The 22,625-nt window shown below is 39.7% G+C and overlaps 1 protein-coding gene across 7 annotated transcripts in view; it reads left to right on the top strand.

Annotated features, from left to right (window-relative positions):
* The window catches only part of cnsta (consortin, connexin sorting protein a), a 112,254-nt gene that overhangs the window by 61,259 nt on the left and 28,370 nt on the right, over positions 1 to 22,625 (top strand). For all 7 annotated transcript variants that reach the window (XM_072264819.1, XM_072264818.1, XM_072264822.1 and 4 more), the window contains 2 exons: positions 259 to 355; positions 19,870 to 20,777. In XM_072264819.1, coding sequence (XP_072120920.1) covers positions 259 to 355; positions 19,870 to 20,777 — 1,005 coding nt within the window. The remainder of the gene's footprint in view (positions 1 to 258; positions 356 to 19,869; positions 20,778 to 22,625) is intronic.

Raw genomic sequence — 22,625 nt, forward strand, 5'->3', positions numbered from 1 at the left:
CAGTCTTGTGAAGTCTAAAATTAATTTTTCATTTCCAATTTAGAATCAAACACACAACACTGATTTTTTTGTTTTGCAAAATGAGCTTTTGCGATCAGAATTGAACTTTTAGACATCCTTTCCTTTGTGATCAAATATTTGTTTGTGACCACATAAATAAAAGTTGTTTGATTGATGAAGCTGAGAAAACTGAGAATATGACAAGAAATTCAAGTGATGTGTTCTCCTGTAAGCCTGATTATTCTTTTGATGCATCAGTTTTCAGTATCAGCAGAGTGCTTCTACAAAAATGAATGTCATTTCACTTCAAAGGAACAAGATGCTTGCAAGAAAATTACTGCAGAACACAACTCAAGTATGTATGGAATAAGTGAAACCTTTTATGTTTTAATGCCCTTTGTTCAGTAAAAAAAAACTGTAGGTTGTGTTTAAAATGATAGAAAGCCCTTTGTTAGAGTAAAATAGCCATTGGCAGATTGCCTTGAATCACTCGGTATATACTCTTTGAATTTATAGCAGGTATCTGTTGGGATCTGTTTTAATTTATATGTTGCATCACACCCCAATAACTAATTCATTGAACATGCAAAAGTTGCAGTACATGATAATTAAGGCTGAACAGTCTTGCTGACTGAATTGCCTTCCATTTCTACATCTGTTCCACTCACCCATATCTCAGTAATTTCTTACTGTCATATATCATAAGACAGGGATTTCCAACCTTTTTTTTTTATGCCAGGGACACTTTACATTAACTGAGGTGTCCATGGACCCCAGGGTGGGAACTCCTGCCAGAACTAGGCCATTTGGCCCATTGAGTTTTCTGCACCATTCCATCATGCCTGATTTGTTATCCCTCTCAACCCCATTCTCCTGTCTTCTCCCCATAACCCTTGATGCCCTGAATAATCAATAACCTACCAACCTGTTTTAAATATGCCCAATGACTTGGCCCTCACAGCTGTCTGTGGCAATGAATTCCACAAATTCACCACCCTCTGGCTAAAGGAATTCCTCCTTATTCTGAGGAATATTCCCTCTATTCTGAGGCTGCGCCCTCTGGTCCTAGACTCCCCCACTATAAAAAACAGCATCTCCATATCCACTCTATCTTGGCCTCTCAGTATTCGATAGGTTTCAAAAGTCATTCTTCTGACTCCAGTGAGTACAGGCCTGGAGCCATCAAACACTCATTGGCAACTTCACCAGCAACTTTTATGTGTGTTACTTATTGGTTAGCCCTTTCATTTCTGGAATCGTTCTCATGAATGTACTCTGGACCCTCCCTGATGCCAGCAAATCTTTTCTCAGATAAGGGACCCAGAACTGCCATGCATTTGGTAGAAGGAATAGAGGTGTTGACCAGTTTTCTAAACCATTGGTTCCCAACCTGGGGTCCAGTGATCCCCAGGTTAATAGTAGGGCTCCATAGCATAAAAAGGGTTGGGAATCCTTGGTGAAAACACAGAGAAATTTCAAAACTCAGAAGCAAAAAGGGATTTGGGAGCCCTCATGCAGGATTCTGTGAAGGTTAACTTGCAGGTTGAGCCGGTAGTAAGGAAGGCAAGAGTTAATATTCATTTCAAGAAGATTAGAATATAAAAGAAAGGATATAATGCTTTAAAGGAAATAGCCAGGCTGCACTTGGAGTATTGTGAGCAGACCATGCACTTCCTTACACTGGAAGTTTGATTTATCGCTGAGCTTGGCAAAATGTTTACAGACATTCTTCAAGACCTTTCAACAGAACAGATATCCAAGAATCTTCATCCGAAGGAGTCTCAAGGTCAGAATCCTGAATAAATCACGAACGATAAATAAACAAATTGTATGGCCCTACATAAAGAACATCTGGGAAATGACAGCAAGACTTTTACAGCAACACAACATCACAGCTGCTCACAAACCAAATGCATCTTTGAGGAGGAATCTATCAAAACTCAAAGTGCAACAAGATGTGACTGATAGAACAAATGTTATCTACAAAATCAAGTGTAGTGACTATGACAAGTACTACGTTGATCAAACAGGAAGAAAACCATCAACCAGGCCACACGAACATCAGCCAGCAAGCAGAAGGCACAACCCATTTTCGCTAGAATCGGCTCATGGAGACGAACAAGGGCACCATTTCAACTGGACAAAAGCCAGAGTCTTGACTCAAGCAAGAACAAGAAAAGAGCACGAATTTCTTGAAGCGTGGTTCTCTACAGAAGCATCCATCAGCAAACACATTGACATAGATCTGGTATATGAAAAGAGAAACAACAATGTCAACAATCAACAAATTGCCAGTAATCTCGGGATCTGGACAGTGAAGCAAATACTTCCAACAGACCACCCTCTAAGCTAACCAATCAGAATCTTCTACTGCTAAACTGTTTAATGTTTTGAAACAGCCAACCAGCTCACAACATCTAATCAATATCCATTCGGACCCCGGTGGAGTATATAAGCCAGCATTCTGAGAAGACAACGCCCTTAACTGCACATTAATGATGGCTTTTCGATTGGTGCTGAAACATCTACAAAGTGTGCCATGCTCAGCATTCAGCCAAACCTCCAAATAGTCAACCCGAGCTACTAGTATTCCACAACATTTCAAAATTACTTACACTATATTCCATCTGCTGCTTCTTTGCCCATTCTCCCCATCTTTCTAAGTCCTTCTGCAGACATCCTGCTCTCACAAAGCTATCATTGATATATAACATGAAAAGAAGCATTCCCAACAATGACCCCTGACGAACAGCACTAGTTACCAACAGCCAACCAGGAATGGCCCTCTTATTACCATTCTTTGCCTCCTGCCAGTCAGCCAATCTTCTATCACCAATATCTTTCCTATAATACCATGGACTCCTATTTTGTTAAAGAAAGATAGATACTTTATTGATCCCAAAGAAAATTAGAGTGTAACAAATAAGAGAAAATCTGCAGATGCTGGAAATCCAAGCAATATACACAAAATGCTGAAAGAACTCAGCCGGCCTAGCAGCTTCTATGGAAAAAAGTACAGTACTTTTTTCCATAAATGCTGCTTGACCTACTGAGTTCCTCCAGCATTTTGTGTGTTACAGTGTCACAGTAGCATTACAAGTGCACAGATGCACAGATATTAGAAGTAAGAAAGAATAAAAATGTTATCTTAATAAGATATACGAGATTTCCAAATTCACACTGACAAGATGGTATTGTTAGAATTACCATAATATTATACAGTAATGGGTACACATTCACACCATCCAGATGATAAGTGATGGTAGTACTGTATTGCACAGGCTGTTTGCGATAGCGGGGTGTGGTAAACAGAGCTTAAACAGAGGTTATTAACAGTCTAACAGGAGGGCATCATCCCCAGCTATAGGTTGACTCATTATAGAGCCTAATGGACAAAGGTAAGAATGACCTTGTATAGCGCTCTTTGGAGTAGCACAGTTGTCTTAGTCTGTTACTGAAAGTGCTGCTCTGTTCAGCCAAGGTGGCATGCAGAGGTTGAGAAACATTGTCCAGAATTGCCAGGATTTTCTGGAGGGTCCTTTGTTCTACCACAGCCTCCAGTATGTCTAGTTTGACTCCTATAACAGACCCAGCTTTTCTAATCAATTTATTGAGCCTGTTGGCATCACTTGTGTTGATGCCATTGCCCCAGCACACCACCACGTAGTTGATTGTACTGGAGACAATAAACTGATAGAACATGTGAAGCAGCCTCAAGTGTGGCACCTTGTCAAAGGCCTCCTGAAAGTCCAAGTAAGCTACGTCCACTGACTTTCCTTTGTTCTACCTGTTATTTCTTCAAAGAATTCTAACAGATTTGTCAGGTAAGATATTTCCTTGAGGAAACCATGCTGACTTTGGCCTAATTATCATGTGGCCCCAAAGTACCCTGAAACCTCATCCTAAATAATGAACTCCAACTTTCCGAGCCACTGAGATCAGACTAACTGGTCTATAATTTCATTTCTTCTGCCTCCCTGCATAGAAAATCATAATTTTTGGTTATCACCAGACAAAAGTATAATGCAAACATTTTCTGAATGATACTCTATTCTGATACATTAATATTTTAATTTGGAAAGTTAAGGAAAATCTTAATTTTTAAATAGTTTTTTTTTTCATTTGTTTCACATTGGTTTGTTAAACCTTGCCATATGCTGCTCTTTCTAGCTGATAGACAAAATTTCTCATTTTTGTGAGTACCTTCTGAGAAACTAATAATGACAAAGTGTATTCTTAAATGAAGAAATGTTTATACAGATTGTCCTTGATGCAGCCCACACCTCATATTTACCTCTTGTGTGATTGCCATTTTACCTGTTGTAGCTATGTTAATCCCAGCTAGCCTCAGGAGTTTTCTTACTTTCCATTGAATGTTTCTGGTGTTCAGACATCTTTTGAAACAGTGGAAATACTCTGTTAATTAAGATTGAAAAATATTGAAGACATTAAAAAATTGAATGCTTGGAAGACTGGCTGTGTCACAATTTTCCTTAATGCAAAGCCACATCATCAGTCCATGTGTCAGGAAATGAGAGATGAAAAAGATTGAATTTCTCTTGGATGTATTACTTTGTTTACATAAATCACCTGAAAGTTAATTTTATTCCATATCTCCAGTTTTTGGGTATTATTTTTATACTGATTTATACAATAACTATTTGTGAATTCTGTAAGGGCAAACATGGAAATGTCTGTAGTTTGAAAGGTTTTGAAAATAATTACTTGCTTTCATTCTAAAATTAAGTTTTCTGTCCCTATTTAAATGAATGGTTCCGTAATAGGTGCACCAGCTGTGCTGTAGAGCAGGGGTCCCCAACCTTTTTTGCACCGTGGACCAGCCAACGGCGGGGTGGAGGGGGGGGTATTCAAGTTCACAGTGCGTGACAAGGAATGAGGAAAGGTGCAGCTGACTGGTATCATTTCATATCGCCAAATCATGTTGTTTCCTCCCAGTAGCACATGTTTTGCGGTTGGGGACCACTGCTGTAGAGTGTATCAGGGTCCACAGCTAAGTTAGATTTGGTATCACACAAAAGGAAGCTGCTTGATTCATTGTGTGAGTCAGCTGCACCTTTCCTCATTCCTTGTCACGCACTGTGAACTTGAACACCGTGCACCCCCCCCCCCCGCCGTCGGCTGGTCCGCGGTGCAAAACAAGTTGGGGACCCCTGCTCTACAGCACAGCTGGTGCACCTATTACAGAACCATTCATTTAAATAGGGTCAGAAAACTTAATTTTAAGAATGAAAGCAAGTAATTATTTTTAAAACCTTTCAAACTACAGACATTTCCATGTTTGCCCTTACAGAATTCACAAATAGTTATTGTAAAAATCAGTATAAAAATAATACCCAAAAACTGGAGATATGGAATAAAATTAACTTTCAGGTGATTTATGTAAACAAAGTAATACATCCAAGAGAAATTCAATCTTTTTCATCTCTCATTTCCTGACACATGGACTTGTGTTTGCATTTGAAAGAAAGCTATCTAGTCTATGGCATTTTCTGGTGCAAGATCTGTGGTCCTGCAGATCACAGCTATTCAAGTACTAAATCAAGGATTTATGAAAAATGACAGTGTCCACTTATACTACACTTTCAGGCATTGAATTCCAGATCCTAGCCATCCTCTGAAAATGTTCTTTCTCATCTCTCCTCTAATCCTTCTGCCAATTCCTCTATGCCCCCTGGAATTTTACCACTCTGCTAAGGAAAATCAATAATCCAATAATCCACTCTGGATGAAGGGTCTCAATCCAAAATGTTGAGTGACCATTTCCCTCCTGATCTGGTGAGTTCCTCCAGCAGCTTACTTTTTTGCTCCGGGTTCCTGCATCTGCAGTTTCTGATATCTCAATATTTGTTCTTTATCTGGACTCCTCAATTTCACAGCCACCTTTGTTCCAAAGAAACAAACTTAGCTAATTCAATTTGCCCTTACAGCTGCAACTTTCTATTCCCGGCAGTACGTTTGTAAATCTCCTCTGCAGCCTAAAGTGAAATTGCATCCTTTCTATAAATCACTGACAAAACTGATATAGCATTGAAGGTGTGACTTAGCTAGTGTTATATAAAGTTTTAGCTCAGACCCCGGCTCTAATATTTTGAGTGGTACCAATCAAGGAAAGCATCTCATATGCTTTGTTCCACTTATCCTACTGCTTTAAGAATCTGTACTTAAACATTCCAAGATCCCTTTGTTCCTCCACACCAATACAATAAATTTTATTTATTGTATTGTCACTATCTTTGTTCCTCCACACCAATACAATAAATTTTATTTATTGTATTGTCACTATCTTGTTGCACTGTGCAAATGCATAACTTCACTGCATTAAGTTCCTTTTGCTCCTTTTCTGTGCAACTAATTTGACCACATCTTGCAGTCCGAAGCTTTGTTTCTCGCTATCAACATGTGGCTATTTCTTATATCATTGGTGCAGAGCTGCTGTTTAGTTGCCAACACAATCTGGCTCAGTCTTATTTCCACCATGATATAATAAACATAAATATTCTTCAGGAGGCATTCAGAACATAGAAGAAATGCCTTCCACTTTGGTGGAAGAAATAAACGGACAGACTATTATTTAGATGGGGAGAGAATTCAAAATGCAGAAATGCAAAGGGATTTGGGAGTCCTTGTGCAGGATACCCTAAAGGTTAACCTCCAGGTTGAGTTGGTGGTGAAGAAGGTGAATGCAATGTTGGCATTCGTTTCTAGAGGTATAGAATATAAGAATAGGGATGTGATGTTGAGGCTCTATAGGGCACTCGTGAGACCACTCGGAGTATTGTGTGCAGTTTTGGAATCCTTATTTTAGAAAGGATATACTGACATTGGAGAGAGTTCAGAGAATATTCACGAGAATAATTCCAGGAATGAAAGGGTTGCCGTATGCGGAACATCTGGCAGCTCTTCGGCTGTATTCCCTGGAGTTCAGGAGAATGAGAGGGGATCTCATAGAAACATTCTGAATGTTAGAAGGCTTGAACAGATTAGATATGGCAAAGTTATTTCTCATGGTAGGGGAGTCTAGGACAAGAGGGTATGACTTCAGGATGGAAGGATGTTCATATAGAACAGAGGTGCGAAAAAATTACTTTACTCAGAGGGTAGTAAATCTGTGGAATTTGTTGCCATGAGCAGCTGTGGAGGCCAAGTTATTGGGTGCATTAAAGGCAGAGATAGGTTATTGATTAGCCAGGGCATCAAAGGGTATGGGGAGAAGGCAGGGGATGACTGGAAGAATTGGATCAGCACTTGATCGAATGGAGCAGATTTGAGGGGCCAAATGGCCTACTTCTGCTCCTATATCTTATGGTTTTAAGGTCTCATGAAAATGTTGAGGACACTTATGTGGCTAGAATAGGTGCAGCAAAAGAAAAGTGCATTAAAAATATCTTTTACAATCTCTGAATAAGTTAATGAAGTGTTACATTTTATTACTTATGCTTGAGTAAGATTTTGTTATTTATAAACAGTATTAATATGAAGGGTTTAAATGTCTATCATATGCCTTGAAGGTAGGCATCTTTGCAAACTGGTTAACATATTTTCGTTAACATACCAGTTAACATATTAACAAGTTCCAGTCATTTCCACTATGGCTGGGAATAACTTAGTTACTTAATGCAGACATTGTTCTTTATTCTTGACAAGTTAATGGGAGATTTAGATATGTTTGGATATGTTTGCTTGCTGGCTGAATTAAAATAATACAGTACAAGTGTATCTTTCACTTTTATCACACAATATAGGAAGAGAAGAACAAAGATTTATGCTTAATATTATGTACTTGCATATGGTTGAGAATGGAAGAAAGAACTTTGGCCCATTGAGTCTACTCCACCATTCCATGATTGGTCATTTATTATCCATCTCAATCCTATTCTCCTGCCTTCTTCCCGTAACCTTTGATGTCCTTGCTATTCAAGAATTTACCAACCTCTGCTGTAGATATACCGAATGACTTTGCCGCCATAGCTGTCTGTGGCAGTGAATTCCACAGATTAATCACCCTCTGGCTACGGCGGCTATACCCTCTGGTCCTCGACTCGCCCACTTTAGTAAACTTCCTCTTCATATCCACTCTATCTCGGCTTTTCAATATTCGATATGTTTCAGTGAGATTCACCCCCCCCCACCCCATTCTTATAAACTCCAGCAAGCTTAACACCTATAAGTTGCTAAACTGCTCAAATCATTATCTGGACCACTCTAAGGCCAGAGACACACAAGCGACTTCTGTTGTCAGAATCAGGAGCAAAAAAACAAAACTGTGGCGGAGATGAAGGAACTGAGAAAAGGGAATAGGATTTTTACAGGAGACAGGATGAGAAGAGGAATAGCCAGGATAGCTGTGGGAATTGGTGGGTTTATAAAAGATATTGTTAGACAGTTGTTCTCCAGAGATGGGGAGATCAAGAAAGGGGAGCGAGGTGTCAGAAATGGACCAAATGAATTTAAGGGCAGAATAGAGGTTGGAGGCAAAGTTGATGAAATTAATGAGTTCAGCGTGGGTGCATGAAGAGGCACCAGTGCAGTCATCAGTGTAGCGTAGGAAGAGTTGGGGAGCATTACCAGGGAAGGCTTGGAACATAGACAGTACTACATAGGCAGCGAAAAGTTGGGGCAAAGCTTGGGTTCGTGCAGGTGGCCAAGGCTACGATTTGAGTTTGGAGAAAGTGGGAGAAGCGGAAGGAGAAATTAAGGGTGAGGACCAGTTCTGCCAGATGGATGATGGTGGTGATGGAGGGGAACTGGTTGGATCCTTGTTGAGAAAGAAGTGGAGAGCTTTAAGGCCTTCTTGATGGGGGGATAGAAGTATGTAGGGACAAGACATGCATACTGAAAATTAGGTGGTCTGGGTTAGGGAATTGACAGTTGTTGAGGAGATCGAGAGCATGTGAAGTGTTGTGGGTGTAGGTGAAAAAGGACTAAACCAAGGGGAACAGAATGGAATCAAGGTTTGCCGACATGAGTTCAGTGGGCTGAAGCCAGCAGATTTGTGGGTCTTGAGTAGAAGGTAGAAACAAGCAGTGTGGGGTAAAGGAACTATGAGTTTGGTGGCAGTGGATTGGAGTTCTCCAGAGTCGATGAGGTTAGTGATGGTGTCAGAGACAATTTTTTGATGGTCCTTTTCAAGGAGTAAGTACTAGGATGTGTCTGAGATTTGCCACCTGGCCTCAGCAAGATAGAGGACAGTCCGACACACTACAACAGCAACCCTTTGCGGGTTTTATGATAGGGTTGGGATTGGTGCAGAGAGATTAGAAGACAATACATTAAAAGGGGATAATGTTTGAGGAGGAGGGAGGAGAAAGGAGTGCTGAAATCAAGCCAGTTGATGTCTCATCGGCTGGTAGGGATGTAAAAGATCCAGAACAGACAGAGAACCAAAGCAAGGTGTCCGAGAAGAGGGTGAGGGTTGGAGGTGGGAGAAGAGCTCATAGTGCAGGGTGGGAATTCTTGCCAAAGAAGGAGCTTGGAGACAGAGGCGGTGGAAGAAGAGCTCAGCATCATGGTGGGTTCAGAGTTCCTGTGAATGCTATGCCTGATCTGATTTAGAGTATTGATTTCTTAATTAAAAATGCCAAAAGCAGGAAGACTTGATCATGGAACAAATAGATGCTTTTTGTGTTCTTTTGACCTCCATATTTTATTACAAACGAACAGGAGAACTGATTTCAGTGGGGAAATACCTGTGATTCCATTTCCTTGTAAAATCTGGACCATGTTTCCCAATGATTTCAATGCATTACTTTTAAATTTTTTTAATATAAATGAACATTTTGCAGTGCATGTTTTGAATATTATTGATGGATAAATCCATGAAAATGCGATGTATGAGATTTAATTGTATTGTTCATGCTTGCTATTTTTATTTTGTGATATTATTTAATCAATTTTTGTCCAGAATGGGGATTGTAAAATATCATGTAAAATTGTATCTTATATCCATGTATTGTTAAGTTATAACAATTTTTGAATGTTTTCTTGGTCATTTTTATGAGCATAGAGTAATGTTGAGTATATCTTTTTTTCACTTAGTTACTGACTATTAGTTAAAGAGTGTTCTATTTGTAATTCATATTTCAAAGAAAAAGTAGTTAGTATCAAGTTGCAATCTATATTTGACATCTGTTAGTTTGTAATTGTATACCAATCACATACGTTAAGGTTGTAATTTGATACTGGAGACGACCACATTTTCTAAAGTAAAATCAATGATGAGGTTGACGAGGACCTTAATTGTCTAAATATTGATTGGGATAATGTTAGAGTGTAGGAAAGGGAGGAATTTCTGAAATCTCAAATAAGTATCGTGGTTACCAGTATGTTGACAGCTAAACTGCGAAGGAGACATTGTTGGATTTGCTGCTCGTGAATGAGGTGGACAACAGCAGCGAGGTAAGAGCTAGGTTTTGATAAGCAATAGTGAAGAGCAATCAGCAATCTGAAATAAAGCTTCTACAGTAAGTTAAAACTTAGGTATCCTCGTTTTATGTGGGGGATACGCTCCTTGCAGTCGACGCATAGTATGGAAAGTGCATAATGTGAATAATTATTTAAATAGAGAAAATAGGGATGCGTTCTGGAGGCTTCCTAAATATATTTTATCTGTAACTTATTCACATTTTCATACCAATATGACACAGAAGCAGTACCACAAGGCAACATTCGTATTATGTTTCATCAATTTAAGGTAATATTCAACGTAATAAATCATAGAAAGTTAACATACTAGGGTGTACAGTACTCATCAACAGTGGCAGGTGTGTTGGCTTTGGGAGATGAGTGGTTGTTGTGGTGTTGGGCAGCTTTACATGGATGAGGTGGATGGTTGTGGGTCGTCAGGATCATCAAGGACAGCAAGGGGTGAAGGAAGACTCGCAGAACTCTCAGAACTGCCCGCAGCAGGAGATGACGCCGGTTTGAAGAAAGTGGTGAGGGTTGTTTGCTTGGCAGCTGCCCAGTGGACAGGAAACGTATTCTTACTCAAACCCTTAAGAGCACCGAGGTTTAGTGAATGGTAAACTAAGAGAGGCTTCATCTTACAGACTCCTTCGGCATTGGAACACATAAGCAGAGTCAACCTATCCTTTGCTGCCTTGAAACCTGACGCAGTCTTTTCATCCTTACTTACGTAAGTGCATTTCGGCATACGCTTCCAAAAAAGCCCAGTCTGGTCTGCGTTAAACACCTGTTTTGGTGTGATGCCTAACTCAGCTATCATAGCCCGCAACTGCAAAGGGTAGCGTTCAGCAGCTTCGTGATCAGCACTAGTTTGCTCACCACGCACAGCTAAGTTGTGAAGCCTGTGACGAGTAACAAACTTAGGAAAACCATCCCCTACTTGCATTAAAGCTAACAATATCACTTGACACTTCCTCACTAGCCGCTGAACAAAGGCGACCATAAATTTCCAAAGCTTTCAGATGAAGATGATCGGAACTGAGTGTTGTTTTTTTCTTTGTTTCATGCTCAATGTACAAACTCAATATTTTCTCCATTTTTGTCATAATCGGGTTACACACTTTGGTGACAATCTTTGAAGACACTTGTGATGAATCAATCACTGCACTTTTTATTTTCTCAGTATTTTTCTTTGTTTCTGATCGTGGACTCACACAGGCCGAAGTAGCGTCCCAGAGCTGTGTTACCTTCACCCGACGCAGCCCTGTTTATAATTTCCAGCTTTTTTTCAAGTGTTAAAGTGGTTCTCCGCCGCTTGGCTGATGGCCCAGGACTTGACATAGGATGCTTAGGAGGCATAGTTAAATATTTCAAGCACAAAATCAGTGCACTGTAGGTAATGACAACAAAAGTTTAAGCGCAAGATCGCACGTCCACACGCTGGCAAAACCAATGCGAGACTGGCGGGAGTGAGACAGGCATGCGCAAGTGCCTTGTATTGGCGGGAAAGCGGTGCTTCTTGTCCAAACAGCCTTGCATAACTGAGTTTTGGACACAGATAAGGAGAGGTTGGTAGAAATAGGTTCGACGCATAACTGTGAATCCGCATTGTCTGAAGACGCATATAACGAGGATAGGGTGTACCTTAGATGGAATGTAGCAGGATGAAATTAAATCAGAGGCTGGCAGAAAATCAATTTTGGAACAATGGACGATTGTGATATTTCAAGTATGGGTTAGGTATATTCTCACAAGGGAAGGTAGGGTGACTGTAGCTTAGAGTCTGAGCGATGGGAGTGATTCAGACTATGTTTAATATATGATGCATGTCAGATGAATTCTTAAAGCAAGAACTGTACAAAACAGTTCTTTAAGAATGCAGTTTTTTTTAAAAGGGGAAGTGAAGAAGAAAATTAACTAAAGAGGATAATTTAGGGTAGCAATACAGGGTAATAAGCAGAAATTAAAAGCTGGAATCTATTTCGACAAAAATTGATAACTGCTTCAAGGCCACGGGCTAAGGCTAATAACTAGTCCAGCAGCCAGAGGTCGTGGTCCACATTGGTACCAATGACGTGGGTAGGATGGGTGATGAGGCCCTACACAGTATGTTCAGTGAGTTAACTTAGCATGTAAAAGACAGAATCTCCAGGATTGTGATCTTGGGATTGCTACCCATGCCACATGGTAGTAAGGCCAGAAATGGGAAGGTTTTACAGTTTAACATGTGGTTAAGGAGCTGGTGTAGGACTCAGAATCAGGTTTAATATCATCAGCATATGTCATGAAATTTGTAAACTTAGCGGCAGCTGTACAATGAAATTCATGATAATATAGAAATAAATAAATTACATTAAGTATGTATATGTGTATTACATAATTAAATTAAAAAGTACAAAAAAGAAATTTTTTTTGAAAAATGAGGTAGTGTTCATGGGTTCAATGTCCATTTAGAAATTGGATGGCAGAGGGGAAGAAACTGTTCCTGAATTGCTGAGTGTGCCTTCAGGCTTCTGTACCTCCTACCTGATGGTTCTTGGATTATTGGGCTCTCTTCCAGGGAAGGTTGGACCTGTACAGAAGGATCGGTTTGCACCTAAACTGGAGGCAGACTAATATCCTATCGGGAAGGTTTGCTGGTGCTGCATGGGCTTTAAACTAGAGTTGCAAGAGGATAGCAGCCAGAGTAGTAGAACAGAGAGTGAAGTGGTTGTGGAAAGATTTTGTTAAGCCTACGTGCAAGGTCAGGAATCAAAAGATTAAACATGGTGGGACTAATGTTCTGAGCTTCATATATTTCAATGCAGGGTGTATTGTAGGAAAAGACAATGAGCTTGGGGCATGGATCAGCACGAGGAATTATGACATTGTAGCCATTAGTGAGACCTGGTTGCAGGAGGGACAGGACTAGCTGCTCAATATTCTGGGGTTCCGTTGTTTTAGACATGACGGAGTGGGAGGGATTAAAGGAGAAGGAGTGGCTTTTTTAATCAGGGAAAATATCATGGCATTGCTCAATCAGGACAGACTGGAGAACTCATCTAGTGAGGCATCATGGGTAGAACTGAGGAATAACAAAGGTATGACCACATTAATTGGATTATAAACCACCCACGACATTTAGAGCAGCAAATTTGTGGGGAGATTGCAGACTGTTGCAAGAAACATAAGGCGATTTTAACTTTCCACGTATTGAGTGGGAATTTGATACTGTAAGGGGGCTGGGTGGGAAAGAGTTTGTCAAATGTGTTCAGGAAAGTTTCACTGATCAATACATAGAAGTCCCAACTAGTGTGATACTAGATCTCCTATTAGGGAATAAGACACGACAGGTGACAGATGTTTATGTGTAGGGGAGCACTTTGTATCTTATGATCATAATGCTGTTAGTTTCAAGGTAATTATGGAAAAGGACATTTTTCATCCTGGGGTTGGGATTCTAAATTGGAGAAAGGCCAATTTTGATGGGATCAGAAAGGATCTGGCATGTGTGAATGGAAGGGGGGGGCCTTCAAAAGTAAAATTTTGAGAGTACAGAGATTGTATGTTCTTGTTAGAAGGAAAGGCAAGAATAGGTTTATGGATTCCTGGTTTTTGAGAGACATTTCGACCCTGGGTAAGAAAAGGAGGGGCATAGCAGGTATACATAAGCAGAAGCAAATGAGGTACTTGAGTATAAGAAATACAGGAGAATACTGAAGAAAGAGATCAGGAAGGCTAAAAGAAGACATGAGATTGCTCTAGCAGACAGAGTGAAGGAAAATCTGAAGGGCTTCTACAGATATATTAAGAGCAAAATGATAACAAGTGATGAAATTGGTCCTCTGGAAGACCAGAGTAATAGTTATACGTGGAGCTGGAAGAGATGGGGGGAGATCTTAAATGGATTTTTTGTATTTGTGTTTACTCGGGAGGTGGACATCGTCTATTGAAGCGAGGAATGCAGCAGCGAGGTCATGAACCCTGTACAGATTACAGAAGAGGTGTTTGCTGTCTTGAGGGACGTTAGGGTGGGTAAATCCCTAAGGCCTGACAATGTGTTCGCTCGAGCCCTGGGAGAGACTAGTGCAGAAATTGCAGGGCCCTTAGCAGAGACAGAGTTTAGAATTTTTCAAGCAAATTACCAGGAACATTGATGAGGGCAAGGTGGTAGATGTTGTCTACATAGACTTCAGCAAGGTCTTTGACAAGGTTCTGTATGGGAGGTTGGTTAAGAAGATTCGGTCACGGCATTGAAGAACAGTTAGTAAATTGAATTAGACATTGGCTTTGTACTTAAGAATGTATAAATAATTGTAGTTTTATACATATAAAAAAATGGAAAAGGTTATATGTGTGAAAAAAGTACATGATATTTGTGAATTCCTTATCCAAATAAAAATAAAATTAAAAAAAAAATGAAATTGTATAATGTGTTGGTGAGGCCTACTTTGGTATACTGTGTGCAGTTTTGGTCACCTACCTACAAGAAAGATTGAAAGTGTGCAGAGAATATTTACAAGGATGTTTCTGGGACTTGAGGACCCAAGTTATAAGGAAAGGCTAAAAAGGTTAGGACTTTATTCCCTGCAACACAGAAGACTGAATGGAGATTTGATAGAGGTATACAAAATGGAGGGGTACAAGTATAGGATAGCTGAAACCAGGCTTTTTTTTTTACTGAAGTTGGGTGAGACTACAACAGGAGGTCATGGAATAAGAGTGAAAGGTGAAATATTTAAGGAGAACATGAGGGGAAACTTCTTCCCTCAGAAGGTGGTGAGTGTGGATCAAGCTGCCGGCACAAGTGATGGATGCAGGTTTGATTTCAACATTTAAGGTAAATCTGGATGAGAGAGGTATAGAGAGCTATGGTCTGAGTCCAGGTCAATGGGGCTAGCCAGGTTAATGGATCTGCACAGATTAGGTGAGCCAGAGCGCCTGTTTTTGTGCTGAAGTACTCTGACTCAATGTGATGAATATTTACTTGGGAAAAATAAGCGTGGAAACAGAAATGGTAGAGGTAATGAATGAATTGAAACTTGATAAGCCAGATGTTCTGGGAATGTTGGCTATGCAGAGTAGCTAAGCTGTCTTGTACAGAAGGTTTGCCATTGTCTTGGATCAGAATTAGATCATTTGGCCCATCGAGTCTGCTCTGCCATTCCATCATAGTTGATTTATTATCCCGCTCAACCCCTTTCTCCCACCTTCTCCCTGTAACCTTTGATGCCTTTACTAATCAAGAATCTATCAAACTCCACTGGCCATATATCCAATGGCTTGGCATCAACACCCATCTGTGGCGATGAATTCCACAGATTCACTACCCTCTGGCTAAAGAAATTCCTCTTCATCTCTGTTCTAAATGGACGTCCTGGTAACAGGATACCAGTGGATTAGAGTTGCAAATATGACACTTTTGATCAAGAATATTTTTAAGAACACTAATGCAAGTCACTGACAAGCAAGGTTTTTAAAACCATCATCCAGAAAAAAATAACTGGCATTATGGAGAGGTTTAAGTTAATTATGGATAGAGCACTGGTTCGTAAATTCATGTTTGATTGTATCATGTTTTTACCAAAAGGAAGATGGTGATTGATGTGAATTTTTAAAATGCATTTGTAAAAGTCCCACATAAGACTGGCTGATAAGGTTAAAGTTCATGGAATAGGAGGTTCAGTGTCAGCTTGGATCAAAATTATATTAAAGATAGAAAGCAGCACATCATGGGAATAGTTATTTTTCCAGACTGGAAGAGGGTAAATGGTGATGTCCACTGAGATCTAGTTCTGGGATGGTGGGTAATTTTGATTTATATTGATGGCTATTGTAATACACAGGAACATTTCAATGTTTAGAAATAAGGCAAACAAAAGACCAGTCAATTACAAGAGAACATATTCCAGCAGAGCAGGAAGATAAGTGACTAAATTGTATACAGAGACGTGTGAGGTGACACTTTCCGGCAGAAAAGAGGGAGTGAGTCAATGCAGATTTAATAGCTCATTTCAAAGAACCATGGAATGAGCAAGTCATGCATTTTCTGTTAATAAGTCTTTCAAGGTGGCAGGATGCCTTTTGAGTGCTAGTAGAATTTCTAGGATCTTGGACATCATAAATAGGGAAATTTATTAAAAGCCAGGGAAGTTATCTGAAACCTTTTTACCCTCTGGATAGTCCAGATTATGTTCTCCACCACACTTCAAGTATGTAAATATCTTTAACGGGTTGCAGAGGAGAATGGATCCGAGGTAATGAAAATTGGCTGAAATGGAAATGCTGGAAATCAGAAATAAAAATACAAAACTATTTCCACAGTCAGTGATTTAACTGCAGAGTTTCCAATCTCACCCACATTCAGTGTTCACAGTCTGGTCTCTTCTATAAAGGCAGATTAGGTGATTTCTTTGTGGAGCACATACATTTAATTTGAGTTTTCTTTGCCTGTCACTTTAATTTTCCATCTAACTCCCACCCTGACCTATCTATCTGTGGCTTCCTGCACTGTTATAACAAGGCCTAATGTAAACTTGAAGAACAACTCCTTGTCTTCTATGTGGGCAAATTGCAGCATTCTGGACAGAATTTTAAATTCTACAACTTAAGGTAACTCATTTCCTCGGTCTCCATTGGAACAGGTCAGTTCATCCATCTGTGACATTGACTGTTTCTCTCTTCATTAGCACAGTCTGATTTGCTGGGCATTTCCTGCAGACCTGTGTTTTTCAATTTTTGCATTCTGGCATCTGTGTTTTCACTATCTATGCCCTTATTTCCTAGATTTATGAATGGCTATGTTCTCCCTCCCTGACAGCTTCCATTAATCCATAGATGAGATGGCACAGTTTACAGATTATGCCAAAGACAATTCAGACCTTGCTATCAGAAATCTTCACTTTGTCATAACCATCTCCCTCTGCACCCTCCCTGTGGTCTTAACTTGATTACTCTTTCCAAGTTCCGACAAAAGCTTTTTGACTTGCATTGTTAGCTATGTTTCTCTTTCCCTGATGCTGCTTGATCTGATGAGTCCATCGTTTTTTAAAAAAAATTTCAACTGTAATCATTTTGAATGAGCAGGTCATTGTTTTTTAATCTCAAGCAACACACATAAAAGTTGCTGGTGAACGCAGCAGGCAGGGCAGCATCTTTAGGAAGAGGTACAGTCGACGTTTTGGGCCGAGACCCTTCGTCAGGACTAACTGAAAGAAGAGCTAGTAAGAAATTTGAAAGTGGGAGGGGAAGGAGTAGATCTGAAATGTTAGGAGAAGAGAGGAGGGGGAGGGATGGAGCCAAGAGCTGGACAGTTGTTTGGCAAAAGGGATACGAGAGGATCATGGGACAGAAGGCCTAGGGAGAAAGAAGCGGGGAGGGGGAAGCCCAGAGGATGAGCAAGGCGTATAGTGAGAGGGACAGAGGGAGAAAAAGGAGAGAGAGAGAGAGAAAAAAATGTGTATATAAATAACTAAATAATGGATGGGGTATGAGGGGGAGGTGGGGAATTAGTGGAAGTTTGAGAAGTCAACCTTTTAATCTCATGTTCTTTGATTTCACTAATTACTTTCAACCTTCCACCAAATTCATGCTGTTCTTTTAATGGAAAAAACAACTGAAGGAAAGTGAAATCAGTGTTTTATTTGTTTCTGACTAGAGTCGGTTCACTTTCACAATCCTCAGTCATATTTGGAGCATTTATCATTAATTAGATGTCATTTATTTTCCCTTTCAGCAATGTAGTTTTAAGCATATTGCAGGTCTATTACTAAAATGGTCAGATTAAGAGGCTATTAACTAAAACTAATTAATTTGAAAGGGAAGTGTTTGATTTTACATTCTAGTTTGGCTGAAATAAATTCCTCAGAAGTAAGTGATTGAAGAATGAGTCCTGTTTGATCAAAATTATTTGGATTATTTTTCTCTTTGGTTAATATGGAAGAACTGAGCAATTCAAGCAAAATATGCTCAGTAGCCACTTTATTAGGTAACTCGTATACCTAATAAAGTGCCCACTGAGTGTATGAACATGGTCTTGTGCTGCTGCAGCCCATCCACTTCAAGTTTTGATGTGTTGTGCATTTTGATGTGTTCTCCTGCACACTACTGTTGTAACCCATGGTTGTTTGAGTTGCTGTCACCTTCCTGTCAGCTTGAACCAGTTTGGCCATTCTCCTTTGATTTCTCTCATTAACAGTGAATTTTTGCCTGGCACTCGATGTTTTGCTTTGTTTTTCACACCATTGCCTGTAAATTCTAGATACTGTTGGCAATGAAAAGCCCAGGAGATCAGCAGCTTTTGAGATACTGAAACCACCCCATCAGACACCAACAATCATTCTACACTCAAAATCACTTAGATCACATTTCTTCTTCATTCTGATGTTTGCTTTGAGCAACAACTGAACCTCTTGAGCATGTCTGCGTGCTTTTATGCTTTGAGTTGCCGCAACATAATTGGATTAAGGAGCAGGTCTACCTAATAAAGTGGCCACAGAGTGTATAAATCTAAATTGTTAGCATGGGAAACTGCAGTAACTACAGTAACTACAAAGCTCTTTTTAAGTGGAAAATGTTATGAAAATGTTACCAAACTGAATTTGACACTGACACACATCCATATTACCCAGATGTCAAAAAGCACGGTGATGTGTTTTTTGCTATGTCTTTTTGGAAGAAGGATGCAGCAGAGAAGTTTGAGTGATTTCTAAATCGCATGTCCTCTGAAGTGACACTTAAAGCTCTAGAAAGGATTACCCCAGTAATTCTTTTCCCATTCATGTTCTGAACTATTTTCTTGAGTTAAAATAATGTGCTGTTTCAGAAACCCACTCTTCCGCATGCAGTTGCAAATTTTGTTGTTGGAAAAAGCTGAGAAATGAGAAGATGCAATTGCTTTTCCTGGTGCTGATTTACAGTTCCATAAAATTCCTTTCTTTACCCTAAACATAGAATTTGACTTTTTTTTTATTATTGACACATTTTTTATTTTTAACAATGAGAAGGAAATAAAAGGTTATAATATTTAGCAGACCTACAGTATTTTAATATTTATACTTTGTAACAGGAAGTGCTAATCTTGCAGTTGTACTTAAACATAACTTTGGAATTCCATTGCTTCATTAATGATTGTTGAAGTTAGTGAAATTGCTCTTTACATCTAATGAAATGTAGTTTCTTGCCAAATCGAGTTCACTGCAAATTGGTAATTGTTAGTAAACGTACAAAGGTCGTAATCATGTGAGTGCAATCAGCCTCAGGAAGGCTGAACAGATAATGTATAAAAAATCATTAAAATTTAATGTCACTTGTGTCTGCTTACTGAATGGAACAGAGCCAGGATTGGCAGATGGGATTTCACTCAGAGATAACGATTCAGAGACCAACCATATCAATTTTTAAAAGGCTCTGCAGCAAGTATTGTCAGCAAGCTCTAATGAAATGTGTGTTTCTATACTCTGTTTTTAGGTTTTACAGACCAACTTCTTGGTACAGAAGTGCAAACTGCAAAATATGATTATGCATTATTGGAAATGATGGAAGACGGGAAAGAAGAGCCCACTGTACCTTTACAGGCTGCAGTGCTGGTTGGCAAATCCTGTTCAAGTGAGCCTGCAATGTATGCTGCTGGAACATCACCAGAGGAGCAAATAGAAGCTGGAAGGGCAAAATCCAGGATACGTTCTGATGTTGAGGCAGAACACTTGCATTCTGAAAACATCAAAACAGATGAAATCTGCCTTCAGCCACATGCCACAACACCTTGCAAGGATGTACCAAGTACTACAAAAGCAATTGAGACAGAGTGTGAGACGCAGGTTGTTACAAATGCTGCTCTATTTCATCATGAGGATATAGATAACCTACAAGACAATTTAACACTTGCTGGCAAAACTACTGAAGAGAGTGAGGAGATTAATTTGAAGTGCAGCAAAACTGTACAATTCATTACAAATGGTGAAACGATGCCAAAACATAGCAATTATGTATTGCAAAACCATGTTAGAAGTAATTCCAGTGATTGCGTGCATGAAGACTCATGGAATCTACAGAATATAAGTGACTCAGAAGGAACTATGGAGGCAGATGGGCGGACAGCAAAACAAAATCATGCAGGTGTGTTGAGTGAAATGAATAAAAGTTATCAACAGATGGGTTCAGAAGTGGAGCAGGAAATTCAGAGCCATGTGGAGTTTAGTGAGTGTCAGATATCACGTGAAGATGTAGAGAAGCAAGGTGATGAAAACATGGAAGGACTTTCCAGCTTTGAACACAACATCTCATCCAGTCAGAGGAATGGCACTGAAGAGTTACTGCAATTCAATGACAATTCACTTTCCTTGGATGAACTTGCAAAAAGGATTCAAATAGAAGAGGTATATATGTATTTAACTTCAACTTTTGATTTAATTTTTAGAATGATGATGTATTTTTACAGAATTGTGGCAGCACAGGAGGTTATTTGACACTTCAGGTTCCAGCTCTCAAAAGTAGTGCAGGTGGTCCCTGTGCTTGTCATTTTTCTATTAACCGTGAGCTTTCTTCCTTTTCAAGTACTGATCTAATTTTGAAAGTCATAATCAAATCTGCCTTCATATCTCTGATGGCAAATTTATCAAAGATAGTATTCAGTCCTTCAAAATATTTTTCTTGTTGGTTTTGGTTATTTTCTTCTGCGTCCTTTGATTTTCAATTCTTCCACAAAGAGAGCAGACTCGACAGGCTGAATGGCATAATTTTTTTCCTATGTCTTATGGTTATATGGAGATAAGTTTCCCTATGTATTTTTACCTAAATCCTATATTATTTTTTGAGAAATTCACATTTTACTAAACTGTGGTGATCACAGATAGGTGTAATACTGCATTTGTAACTAAATTAGTGTTTTATGACTTCCCCTCTATGGTTTTCATGGTAAAGGGGTGGTAAAATAAGTTATTTGGTTTATGCCGTCACATGTATGGCTTGGTAACACCATGGTTAGTGTAACGTTATTCCAGCATCAGCAACCTGGGTTCAATTCTTGCTCTGGTTTCCTCCCACATTCCAAAGACATGCAGATTTGTAGGTAAATTGGTCACATAGGTTTAATTAGGTGATGCAGTCTCGTGGTCCTGTTACAGTTTTTGCATCTTGAAATAATATAAGTGAGAAACTTGTCTTGAATATTGTCCCTGCACATCAGTTCAGTACAGCAGTGCATTGAGACAGTACAAGTTAAAACAGTAACCATGTACAGAATGAAGTGTTACAGTTACAGAGAAAGTACAGTGCTGGTAAAAAATAAAGTGCAAGGTCATAATGAGGTAGGTAGATTGTGAGGTCAAGAGTCCATCTTATTGTACTAGGGAACCATTCAATGGTCTTATAGCAGGGTAGAAGTTGTCTTGAGTCTGATGGTATGTGCTTTCAGGCATTTATATCTTCTGCCTGATGGGAGGGGGGAAAGAGAGAATGTTTGGGATGGGTGGGGTTGCTGATTATGCTGGCTACTTTACTCAGGCAACAAGTAGACTGAGTCCATGGAGGGGAGAGAGGTTTGAGAGATGTGCTGAGCTGCCCCACAATATATCAAGCCATGATGCATCTGGATAAGATGCTTCTTCAGCCTCCTGAAGATGTAAAGGTACTGATGAGCTTTCTTGGCTGTGCTGCCAGTGTGGTTGGTCATTGGTGATGTTTACTCCTAGGAATTTGAAGTTCTCAACCCCCTTGACCTCAGCCCCATTGATGTAAACAGGAGTATGTGCACCAACCCCCTCCCCCTGCGAAGTCATTGACCAGCTGTTTTGGTGACGTGGAGAGAAAGGTTGTTGTGATGACTGTGACTCATCATTATTTGAGGTATGGCTCACTACAATAATATCATCTGCCTACTTGTAGATGGAGTTAGAATAGAATCTGACCATACAGTTGTGTGTGTGTATAGGGAATCGAGTGAGGGACCTAAGACACAATCCTGTGGGGCAGAAGTGGTGAGGACAAACATAGTGAAGTGTTGTTGCCTATCCTTAATGACTCTGGTGTATTAATGAGGAAGTCAAGGTTCCAATGCAAAGGGAGGTGTTGAGTCCCACATCTAGGAGTTTGGATATGAATTTACTTGGAATTTTTGCATTGAAGGCCAAGCTGTGGTCATAAACATTAGTCTAATGTGGGTGTCTTTACTGTTCAGATTCTCCAGAGATGTAGGGCCAATGAGATGGCATCTGCCATATACCTCT

This window comes from Mobula birostris, chromosome 8, assembly GCF_030028105.1.
Source record: "Mobula birostris isolate sMobBir1 chromosome 8, sMobBir1.hap1, whole genome shotgun sequence".
NCBI classification, from domain to species: domain Eukaryota; kingdom Metazoa; phylum Chordata; class Chondrichthyes; order Myliobatiformes; family Myliobatidae; genus Mobula; species Mobula birostris.